Here is a 12,917-nt window from a genome sequence, read left to right as displayed (position 1 = left end):
ATTTTGTGTTTAAAATTCTAATCTGCAGAGAAGTGAGTTCATTTGCGAGGGACTAGAGATTTTCGTACAACAATATTATGTTCTTTCTATTGGAAAATATAAAAAAGTTGGTATTTTTACAATGAATGATTTCGATGCTTCCAATGAACACTACGCTAACTCCAAATTCGTAGATTTACAGGAGGAGCGTTTAAACGAAATAAGTTGATAAAATCTTTAATAGTGCAGATATATTTATGGTTATTTTGTGTAACTAGCTGATTTACTCTTGCTTCGAACCCCATAAATAATGATTAATTGTAATACTTTTAACATAGTGAAGCGATTTGCGTGCAAAACGAAAATTTCAAAAATTTGAGTTAGAGTAGTGTTCATTGGAGGCATCGATTTTGAAAAGGTATCTTGAAGGTTACAATTGCAAAGAGGACTTACACGGCTACGGGTTCCTTGAATTTCCCGCACTGCTGTATTTGGAACATCAGATCACCTCCGTTCACGTATTCCATCACAAAGTACAGACGATCCTAACAGAAATAATATTTTGCGTAAATTCCAAATCGTAACTAAACCTTCAATTAAAATTTCGATTATAAGTGTGAATATAGAGGAGCCTATTTTTATAGATTAGATTTTATGTTATATTTAAAATCGAAATTCTTTACTTTAAATAGTAATGTGAGCTCGGATAGGAATCACTATCCTGCCTATTTTGACCGCAAAACAGTTATGCTTCATTTAATTTAATTTCATCCCAGTTGATTAATGTCTCATTTCACTCCATATTATCATTTTCATTTTACTCCATATTATCATATTATCATTAAAATAAGAATATAAGTTAAAATAGGGCATGACCTAAAGGTCTTAGTTACCAGATCATAAAATCCCATAAAAAAATTATCGCGACAAAATATATAAAGGCTTAAAAAATGATGAGTTCATTAAAGAAAAAAAAAAAAGAAAAAAAACTCACCATAGTCTGGAAGCAGGAATGTAATTGCACTAAAAACGGTGGTTTGTTGCTCAGAGCCAGCACTCGCTTCTCGACCATGGTGCACTCAACGTCATCGTCCTGAATGATGATGTCCTTCTTCAGGATCTTGATGGCGTACAGTTCGTCTGTGCCGCGACGTTCGGCCAACATTACCTGAAGTCGTTCACGAAGATCTTATAGTCTTACACTAATCTATACATGTAAATAAAATTGGAGTGTATGTTTGTAGTATTGAAATAACCGCTTTTTACTACATGCATATGAATATATATACGAGCATTTCTCAAAATAAATGCACCACCAATAAAATAATGTACTAAAATAAAAATGTTAAACTAAAGCATTTTTTTTGTTTTCATTTGTAGATAGGTGTCTAAAGATTTTGAATATGAGGTTTGTTCTGAGGTTTAATATGTAATAAAGTAGAGAAATGTGTAGAAATATACCAAGGGCGGAGAAATATTCTTATTTTGTTACCGTCTATCAATTAAGTTAATTAAAACACCAAATCAATTTCGTCAACTTTTATGCATTTCAATAGGGTGACATAACCATCATTTTACGTGTCTATAAAAAACTGTTAACATTTACAGCAAAATGTTACTTATATAAGTTGTAATATATCCTTTACGTTACCATTTGCCCACAACTTTGTTTTAAAATCACAGTAAAGAAGTTTTGATGTTGTTTTATTTTTAAATACGTTCACAAATGAAATAACAATACACTTCTTTTGCTTTTTTAAAAAAAATTGCAGGTTTTAAGATCATAAATAAAAAATTTGAAAAGAAATACGTGTCCGCTTTTATGGGACAGTAACAAAAATGGAATATTGGTAACAAACTAGGATTTTATAAGGCTAGTTTTCGAAGTAGTTCAAACTATAATAAACTTTGACCCGTGTTAAAATTAATTATAATTATATTTATATATGTAGATTATAGTATGAACTGCTGTCAAAGGACATTTAAACATTTTTCGTTTAAAAAATACCCTATTAAAATATTTAGGAACATTTACGAGTAGGTAACAAAAGTATCGTTTCAGTTCTTTTTTAATCATAATGAAAAGGAGGCCTAACGGTTTCTAATTCAGTAAAAACCTTTAATAGCAATAATCACATTCATCGGCTGGATAGTGATCGTAAATCATAATCACATCTTTGGCACCAGAAAAATGGACAACGTAATAATATTTTTATTTCTACAGCGTTCATACTTGATACAAAATGCAGCGGATTATTAGACGAATCTGGAATAACATATCGGTGCCTTGATAAAATGTGTCGAAGAAAAAGGCCATGATAGGCCAAGGTGTAAACACATCTCCTTCGAGGCGGCGTGTGTTTTGGCGGGGACGCCGCCATGAGAGCTGGAGGCGGAGTCGCTCGCTGCCGACTATCGGTGGCGCAGCGAGCTTCGTGCTCGGGGCGTGGCGCGTCTCCCCGAAAGTGAGCTGCGGGCGCGGAAGGCCCATTCTCGGCGGTCCGTGCTCGAGTCGTGGTCGAGGCGATTGGCCAACCCCACGTGGGGGCTACGGACCGTCGAGGCGGTTTACCCGGTCTTTGATGACTGGGTCAATCGTGGCGAAGGACGTCTCACCTTTCGTCTGGTGCAGGTGCTGACCGGGCACGGATGCTTCGGGAAGTACCTGCGCCGGATAGGGGCTGAGCCGACGACGAGGTGTCACCATTGTGGACACGACCTGGACACGGCGGAGTATACGCTCGCTGTCTGCCCCGCTTGGGAGGTGCAGCGCCGTGTCCTGGTCGCAAAGATAGGACCTGACTTATCGCTGCCTGGCGTCGTGGCGTCGATGCTTGTCAGCGATGAGTCATGGAAGGCTATGCTCGACTTCTGCGAGTGCACCATCTCGCAGAAGGAGGCGGCGGGGCGAGTGAGGGAAAGCTCTCCTCACTACGCAGAAACCCGCCGCCGAGCAGGAGGTCGGGACCGGGGTTGTATCCGCGACCTGGCCCCCTAAGAGCTAGGGGTCCCACCCGTTTTGTGCGGGGAGGGACCCAGACGTGGGGTGGCGTGCTCTGCACGCTCACCCGCAATAGGAAGCCGGGTGATGGTAGACCACGTTCCCCCGACCGCTCTGGGGGAAGGTGTAACGCGGCGCCATCAAAGCGGGCTCTCGGCCCGCTGAACGAGGGAACCGGTGGTCGTGTCGCTGGCGGCCACCGATCCGGCGTCCGTGGGACGGTGGGATGGATGTAATGTGCTCTGCGTCAACCCTGTCCCGCCGTTTCAATAGCCCCGACTGGGCTCGGGCCCGGTCCGAGGTAGGGCGCCGGTTGTGAGCGGCAGGAGTTTTTAGTGAGGTTCAACTCCCACATACCCCACCTGCCGCGCGGGTGGGGATCCGGCGATTTTCTCCTGTGGAAAAAAAAAAAAGGTGTAAACACAGGCACGCCACTTTTGTCTTTGTTTATTTTTTTCGTCTTTTGACATCTCACTTACTGATTTATATAAATATTTAGATTTTATCCTTTCTATGTTTCGTATTCGCTGCTCCTCCATCTTTTGTGGATTTTCTTTAAGTCTTTCGCGGTAGCGCCTCATTTTTTCAGCAGAGGTTAGAGTCGAACCCGTCGCTTGCGACGAAGGGCTCGACGAGCGAATTAACCCCATAGACACAGCCCACTGAGTTTCTCGCCGGATCTTCTCAGTGGGTCGCCTTTCCGATCCGGTGGTAGGTTCTGCGAAGCACTGCTCTTGCTAGGGTCAGTGTTAGCAACTCTCCGGTTGAGCCCCGTGAGCTCACCTACAAACGTTAGGGTGAAGCTGAAATAGCCTCTCAAGGCTATCAGCATAGGTAGGAAAAAAAAGTGTTAGTGTAAAAGAACCCTTTTTTTACGTTACCCAGAACAACAGATATTTTGAAATTTAGCCCATCACATCAGAAGGAATATCATGCAGTAGTTCTCTCTTTACTATGATCGCACTTTTAGATTAAAACAAGCAGATATTTAAAAGCCGCATTTGTTTTCAAATAAACTAATCAAACTGATAGAAAAATACTAACAAAAAACTCCCAATCTATTTCATAGTACAAATCTGTAATAGTACAACAAAAAAACAAAGAAATTGACGCCGTTGTAATTGCAATAATTATTATAAAATTATTTTAAACAGAAAGTTAAAGAATAATAATAATATATTATATATACTCAGCCTAATGATTTCCTATTTTGTTACTCTCTTTTCCATTTATACGTTACCACACAAAAGTGCTGGAGTCATGGTCCAGGCGGCTGGCTGATCCTTCGGCCGGTCGTAGGACCGTCGAGGCGATTCGCCCGGTCCTTGTGGATTGGGTGAATCGTGACAGAGGACGCCTCACTTTCCGGCTCACGCAGGTGCTCACTGGGCATGGTTGCTTCGGTGAGTTCCTGCACCGGATCAGAGCCGAGCCGACGGCAGAGTGCCACCATTGTGATTGCGACTTGGACACGGCAGAGCATACGCTCGTCGCCTGCCCCGCATGGGAGGGGTGGCGCCGTGTCCTCGTCGCAAAAGTAGGAAACGACTTGTCGTTGCCGAGTGTTGTGGCATCGATGCTCGGCGACGACGAGTCGTGGAAGGCGATGCTCGACTTCTGCGAGTGCACCATCTCGCAGAAGGAGGCGGCGGGGCGCGTGAGAGACGCACAATCCCGCCGCCGTCGAGCGGGGGCCAGGGAGGCGGATCTCGCCCAAGCCCTGGCCCTCTAAGTGTTTCGGGTCCCCCTCACATGTCGGTCTGGGGACCGGCGAAGGGGGCCTAAGAAGACGACGTGCAAGCTGCTCTGCACGCGTTTTACGCAAGAGCATCCGGGTGATGGAAGGCCGGCTATCCTCGACTCACGCTGGTTCTGGTCCAGCGGGGTATTCCGTAGGATAGCTCACTCTAACCGGCGCCATCTAGGCGGGCTTCGGATAGCCTGCCGACCGAGAGGGCTGGTGGTCGTGGCGCCGACGACCGCCGGTCCGGCGTCCCGAGGGGGAGGGTGATGGGAGAGATGTGCTCCGCACTAAACGCTTCACTTTCCCCCCTCTGCCTCTTCATGAGTTCTGTCTCATGCGAGGTTTGGACGTTGGTTGTTGAGCGACAGGAGGTTTTAGTCAGTTCGACTCTGACATGCTCCGCCCTCTATCCCCAGTGGAGGGCGGAAGTCCGGCGATTTCCTCCTGACCAAAAAAAAAAAAAAAAAAAACCACACAAAAGTAACAAAAAAAGAAGTAACAAATCAAGAACAACATGTCATTTTATTTGTAAACACATGCAACTCACACGATTACTCTTATTTCGATTTGATTAACGAAATCAAGAATGGGAGCTTTAATAGTAGGTTACGTGAAATAACAATAAAATCGGCACTTATCTATGTTTTATGAGTAACAAAGGTGGAATTTTTTTTTGACCGCTAGCTTAAATATTGACTTTTACCGTTCGTACCGGCACCAGAAAGAACTAGTCGAAATTAAAACAAGACGGATGCCAAGCCGGCTAATGCTACCATTATTCTAAAATATAATTGCATTAATCGATTCTCATATTTCTTCAGAATTATGGTAACAAAAACTGGAATTTCTAGGTGAAACTTTTTACGGGACAAGTTAAAATCATTAATTAGAAATTTAATTATAAAGTAATGCTAAAAAGGATGTTTTAGGATGAATTGTGACTTATGGCTATAAATAAATAATATTTTTTATTTATACAATGCCCATGTCCATTCAACTAAAGATCGATGGTTTGGTAAGATATTGAGATTGGGACACTGCACTTTTCATACAACTGGTTGAAGCTGATTTATGATATATATTTTTAATGAAAAAATCTCATTGTATTTATATCTGTTTTTTTCCTTTTTAATAAGTAGAGTAGTTATACTGCTTACACAATTTATAAAAAGTAGTAATGAACTAATATATTAGCCGGAACAAAATATTAAAAAAATGGGACAGAGGCTAAAGTCTATTGTGCAATATAATTTTGAGAAATGCTCATACGGTACATACAACAAAATAACATTTTTTACAATTTTTGTCTGTCTGTCTGTTTGTTCCTGCTAATCTCTGGAACGGCTGGACCGATTTTGACGGGACGTTCACTGACAGGTAACTGATGATATAAGGAGTAACTTAGGCTACTTTTTTTTAGACTAGCTTCACCTCGCGGCGTCACCCGCGATACAACAATAACCGCGGGTAGCATCGCGGAACTCAACTATTCAATAATAAAATTTAATGTTTCCGAAGCGAAGTGAGTGCGGGTCGCTAATCTTACACTAATTTAATAAAAGCATTGAGGATTGACTGAAAATTTTTGATATACATTTAAAATAAAAATATGAAACCTAGAAGTTTGTTTTTTCGGTATTCGCGACACACATTTACAAATAATTTTTACGGTTCTAATCTTGAGTTTAGAAAAGAAAAAAGAAAAAAAATCTTGAATTTACAATTTTGTTTTAAAATAAAAGTTGTTTCAATTCGTCTCAGTAGTTTCAAATACTTTCGATAAAACCGTAAAAGTAGTTCTAATTAAATATGAAACTATATAATTATTATATTTCTCCTCGTAGTTGCGAAGGGGCTGTGACGTAACTCATTGCACATTCTTTGCGATAAGGTATACCAGTTGTCGTCAGACTTTTCTGGTCAAAGGCCACATAGGACAATGTAAGGTATCACTGCGGGTCACACATTTTTGGACTGTTTAGTTGACCACCAGTCAATTGACATATTTAATATCAAGTGTCAAAAGGCGATTGTCACATAGATAAATGAATTATATTTATTATTTATGCATCGTGGGTAGCTTATTAATTAAGAAATGGCGTTAAAACATATCTATAATGAAAAAGATGGTAAATCTATATTAATTTATAAATCTACAGTAGTTTTTACGGATGTTCTGTTATAACTACTGAACCATGCATCAGATTGACTTGAAACTTGGTAACCATGTAGAAAATACATGTACTTAATGGATAGGCTAATATTTATATGAGTGTTGGACTCCCTACACCAGTTGCGGGGGCGTTAATGATGAGAACGGAGGTATACGAATTTTCTACAGTACCTTCCCAAAGGAACCTTTCCCGAGCACCATAATGAAATTGAAGTCGGTAGCTCGGATAACATCAGCGGCGGCCACGTTGTGAGGCACCTCGCGGTCTGGCGGGGGCGGAGGTCGGCGAGCCCCCACCGTTGTAGCCCTCATCTGGTTCTTGAGCTGGACCAAGTCGGCGCCCTCCTCCGGCACCGGCACGTTATAGAACTCTCCTTCTTCTTGAGTCAGGAGTTTGAACCATCCCTCGGCCGGTGCTTTCATCACTTCGGATATTCCGAAGGATAGCGAGCCCATGAAATCATTGCGGGAAGTTCTATCCCAGTCCCAAACCTAGGGAAAATGGGTGTTTTAATTATCAGTAGACATGTATTTTATGTGATATGGTATTTTGGTTTAATGTTTTATCTGATATGCGTCGAACACTATCCATTAAAAGGCCTTATTGTATGTTATTATAATTATAATCTAGGAATAATTTACGTATCCAATTTACGAGGCTTTACATGACGTGTAAAGGCGTATCGTGTTAAATATTTCATGTAAATCATAAGATAATTGCAGGAGACAAAATGATATCTTCATTATAGTCTACGATTTGTGGATGGTAGGCTTGTATAATAATTAACTGTAACACTTGAATAACAAAGTAATTTTACCAAAAAATATATATATATTTATTTGTGATCAAAATTTAGATTTTAAGTCCAATTGTGTTGTTTCAATATTGATAATCTTTTAAATATAATTTGGTCCTTTAGTCCTTCAAAGTAAGCATCTTCCTTTTAGATCGCGAATGCTTCAAGTAGCTACTACAATATACATTACTGAAATATAATATCATAATTAGAATAAAAACCGTAATGGTGCTTTTATTTGAATCGCGACAAAGCCCTTTGAGATCGCCACCTTGAAAGATTTTTCATTGCCGAATTTCAGTGCTTTAAAACTTATCAATAATAAGACTCAAGACAGTAATAAATAAACCCAACATTACCTCAATAAGAAGCCGCCGATCTTTATCCTCAGCTTTGAGGTCGAACGAGAGGACCTCATTCCAGACGGGGTTCAAGGTGCTACGGATGGTCTTGGTTTTTTTCTTGACGTTATCAGAGTCAGGGATCAGCTTCATCTTGACGTAAGGGTCCGACAGCCCGTTCGGGTCCATGGGGATCAAGTTGCGACCCTGCTTGACTAAATTCAAAACGTGCTCATTTGATTAAGTGATGTTTACTGGTGATAGGAAGTCTTGAGAGCCTTTACGGGTAGGTACAATTGCCCTGCCCATTTCTGCCGTAAAGCAGTGAGACGTTTCGGTTTGAAAAGTGGGGCAGCCATTGTACTGCAAAACAGACTCAGATAATGTTATTATCTATGGGCTCCGGTAAGCACCTGATTGAGGAAGTGAGCTATGATAGTGGTCCAGCCAAGCCGCTGCCTACCAGTTCTGTCTTAACATTATTATAGTGTTTTCTTCGGTTTTCGCTAGTCGTAAACATGATTAAGCTAGTTTTACGGTTTAATCTCGCCTTTTTTATTGTGTTTAAGCTGACTCGGCAGACTTCGTAGTGCCTCAACCGATAAATAAAAGACCTAAACTTTTGTATAAAATAAACTTAAAACAAACAAAAGGAATCCGTCCGGAAAGTTGTTATTTTTATTTAATTTCAAACATTTTCATAATTATCTACCTTTTAAGCCTTCTCTGGACTTCCACAAATAATTCAAGACCAAAATTAGCCAAATCGGTCCAGCCGTTCTCGAGTTTTAGCGAGACTAACGAACAGCAATTCATTTTTATATACATAGATAGAAGATAGATAGAAAGAAGATATATTTCCAATTGTTTTCGTGGGCACGAACGATTGACCACACTAACCGACCGTATTTCGCACACAACGATCTTACCTCGAGGTCTGTCAATTTCATAAAGATAAACCCGTAAAGCTAGCTCTAATTATTTTAAGAATTGATTATGTGATTTAAAATAGTTTGAATAAGACTTCGGATTGTTTTATTCGCAGCCAACCAACCGGTGATCATGTTATTAACAGCAAAGGTTTGCTCACTTACCTGTTACTGTTTTTGGTAAATCATTGGTATAGAATTTGATTTTTTTTGACCTCGTTTGACCTCGACCTGATTGATTAACTTTGCTCACCTTCAACGGTAAGCTTGTATCCTTGGCAAGAGACGATTAGTTGGATTCTCCCGCGTCGCTCCGTGTGGTCGCATCCGCAGAGGTTGGGCACTGACTCCTCGCAGCGTTTGTGAACGTTCATGTCGCATGCTGTGCACGGAAAGAACTTTCCATCAAATGTTTGTTCAAACTATTGGAACAAACATTTGGATATGAAGACAAATTCAAAATTTCATTTGATTTTCGAATTCACAAACAAATTACTCTCGGTACATAGGTATACTTACGATTTCTTTATTATTGCCAAATAAAGCTTCAAATTGTTAACATTAGAGAGAATACAAATTTTATTAATGCTGAATTAAACTAGTTACAAACAGTGCGATAGGAAGATTTAAAAAAAAAAACAGTGAGAACAAAATGAGTTTGCGAAGCTTAGTAACGCACATGGTATCTCAGAAGCAATATAAAATTACCGCTTCCTATGATCAAATTAGTGAACTTACTACGTAAAATATATATCGTGTTACATGAAAGCGAAACTTCATACAAAATTGCCGGAGTATTAACGATATATAAACACTTTTACAGGAGGCAGACGATGATAAAAAGAGCGGGAAATTTCCTTTGCGGAAAATTAAAGGGAAATAAACGAGAAACGGGTATTAAAGAATACTAGAGGTCCCACAGTAGACGAAATTCGACTATAATTAATTGGAATTGTATAGTAAGTGTGTACACTATTATGATTGTATTTTATACAAATTTCGCCAAGACTACACTATAAAAAATATTAAAAAAGACAAACAATATTTAATCTATTCTCAATTTGACAACAGACGTCAAGATCAAAAGTTTGACAATAAATAGTATGCATGCGTGTGTGCGTCAAATACATGGTATGTAGTGTGTGTAATGTTTTCTTTATTGATTTAATGTATCTTTTATGCATTATTTTAAAAAAATATTAGCATTGTGCACTTCTTCTCTATATTCTCTATAAGTGTGGAAAAATTCATACTCCTCCGTCCGCGCAATTTTCGTAAAAAGGAATACAAAGTTTTTGCTTCACGTATTAATATTTAGATTGATTGCAACGAACCTTTTAACATAGATTCAATGGTAATTTAACGTTTTCAAATACATTTCAAAGACCCGTAAACATTTTTTGAACACGCTTAAAGAACGCGTATTTCGCCGCTCCCCAGAAAACCTCCCGTCAACGTTAAGTTCCCTTTAATTTCCCCAAACACAATAGCTAAATACAAACTACAAACTAGCTTCACTAATATGTTCTAGGCGAACTAACAAACAAACTTCATTCAACAAACACAAGTAGAAGATGCAAATAAACTCACTCGTAACGTAAAAGGCAGAGCTATTGAGCTTATTCAATTTATCGGACGAAACGCCAACTACGAGGATCTTATTACCAAGACTAATATTTAAACGGAATTAAAACTGGAACAATATTGAACGTTCGTTTATCATTGAATTTTTCGTGCAATAGATTCTTTTGATAATGCATCTAAAGGGAATTTGAGATTGAGATCTGAATCAATTTTACGTTTCTTTATTCGTGTGGTGTGATCATCTGAATTTGTTAACGAAATACACGTGTAATTCATATTATTTTTTACCGGTAATGCATTTCTATGGGATCATACATACAGTGTTGCGGCCACGACATCAGTGTAACATACATTTCATTTTATCTGTGAACTAACAATACCTTTGTTCTGTTGTACCATTCATTAACTTTTTGTATATATATGTATGTACGTCATTGTTTTTATACCTGTGCACTTAAATCCCTGATGGGCGAGACCGTGCAGTAATGTGCCACAATGGTCACAGAACGTTGGAGCTAGGAACGTCCAGACACTCCATTTGTGCGGGGCGTAGGCGGCCTTTACAACAATGAATCCAATTAATAGGATAAAGGAGGCGTATTGTTATTATTCTTACATTTAAAAGAAGAGTAAAGAGTAAAAAAAAATTACAAAGCATTAGCAGAAACTATCACCAAATCTGAAAACATACAAAATAGCGAGATAGTAGATAGAAAAAGCGAGCGAAGCTTTGATAAAAGCGTTTTGGTATCGGCAGCCGGATCCTCCGTCCGCTGGTACCTTGACATTTCAGGCCCTGGTGGATGAGCCCGTACAGCAGAGAGCCACAGTGATCGCAGAACGTTGGAGAAGAATACGTGTAAACGCGAAAGTTGTGTCTCGTGCGTGTGTCCTGTTGAAATTACTTATTTAAGACGACATTACTGGTGGTAGGACCTCTTGTTAGTCCGCACGGGTAGGTACCGCCGCCCTGCCTATTTCTGCCGTGAAGCAGTAATGCGTTTCAGTTTGCAGGGTGGGGCAGTCGTTGTAACTATACTGAGACTTTAGAACTTATATATCAAGATGGGTGGCGCATTTACGTTGTAGATATGTATGGGTTCCAGTAACAACTTAATACCAGGTGGGCTATGACATCGTTCACCCATCTAAGCAATAATAATAAAAAAACATTATCCACTACTGTAGACACTACGGGCACTGCAGTATTATTTGTTACCTACCTAGCTTCTTTATTCCTGAGCACTTAGTTAGTATCTTGAGTTATAGCTTCGTTGCAAGCCCACTCGGGTGACGACCACAAACTTATTTATGCCGCGAATCTAACAGCCATTCCGGTTTGATGAGAAGAAACTATTCTATAAGTATTATGGAGACTTCAGTTTTATATCTTAAGGTTTGCAGCGGAGTTCACTTGCGGTGTGACTTCAGCAACCACTCAACATCAGATAGACCATCGCATCGAAAATAATCCGAATAAGTTTCCGTTTTTAATTAATGCCTTCCTACCTTCGTTTTGTACATCAAAAATAACAATTGTAAACGCACCAAAATTTGTATTCATTACACGTAATAGAAGAGTAAATATTTAATTTAATCAGAATGCTCGTCAAGATCAAAGCCGGTGCGGATCAAAAGATAATTAACTTCAGCTCCTGAACGCAAAGCCTTGTCGTGTAAACACAGAATTTCCCTTTTGGAGTCCAATGTATCATATCGCAACCGTAGAGTACTATTTACTTAACATTTCGCTTGTGGGGAAGCGTGTTCGAGAGTTGTGACGGGTTGGCGCCACGGTCCTGCCCTTCCCTTACCGGTTGAAGGACAGCCCATTCCAATGACTTGAGCCGGATAACTAAAGACGTGTTCTTATTACGTCTCTCTGCGCTGTTTACACATCTACATCAATTTGGGGCGTATAAGAAATTGGATATAATCTTCTTTAGTTAATTTTACTATGGTGGCGAATACTTGAAATTGGCTTTCTGTAGCAAATATAATACGTTAAACACTGCAGTTGGTCTTTTTGAATAAAAAAGTAATTGTTAAGTCCCATTGTAGTTTCAATATGGTCTAAAATCAGTTGTATGTAAGATCACTGGAATAAAATTAAGCTCCTAGATGCCCATCGAAAGTAGATCACATTGGACGCACGGAAAACTCTTTACAAATGCTCCGTTGAAAGAATTGAATGGAAGTTTTCGTCATTCTGATCCGACGTCAAATTTATGGTTCGCAACTTCCTCTATTTGATCCAAGATTGACAAATTGATTAACCATTAAATCCATGATGATAAACGATCGACTGTTTTTATTTAGGTCTCTTTGCAGTTAATGGCTAAGACTTATCTCTTAGCTGGTCATCTTCA

General features: G+C 39.6%; 1 protein-coding gene across 5 annotated transcripts in view; it reads right to left on the bottom strand.

Annotated features, from left to right (window-relative positions):
- Cpkc (conventional protein kinase C) overlaps window positions 1-12,917 on the bottom strand; it is a 219,766-nt gene that overhangs the window by 10,758 nt on the left and 196,091 nt on the right. For 4 of the 5 annotated variants that reach the window (XR_009973581.1, XM_021347314.3, XM_012689557.4 and 1 more), the window contains 6 exon segments: window positions 11,329-11,440; window positions 9,218-9,346; window positions 8,054-8,250; window positions 7,069-7,389; window positions 974-1,147; window positions 433-524 (listed from right to left, as the gene is read on the bottom strand). Coding sequence is in view for 4 of the 5 variants with exons in the window: in XM_021347314.3 (XP_021202989.2) it covers window positions 433-524; window positions 974-1,147; window positions 7,069-7,389; window positions 8,054-8,250; window positions 9,218-9,346; window positions 11,329-11,440 (1,025 nt within the window). In the remaining variant the exon portion in view is untranslated. 5 annotated transcript variants of the gene reach the window in all.

This window comes from Bombyx mori, chromosome 8 (assembly GCF_030269925.1).
Source record: "Bombyx mori chromosome 8, ASM3026992v2".
In the NCBI taxonomy this organism is placed as follows: domain Eukaryota; kingdom Metazoa; phylum Arthropoda; class Insecta; order Lepidoptera; family Bombycidae; genus Bombyx; species Bombyx mori.
Note: the sequence above shows the minus strand (reverse complement) of the source record. Positions and strands in the feature narration are given on the sequence as shown.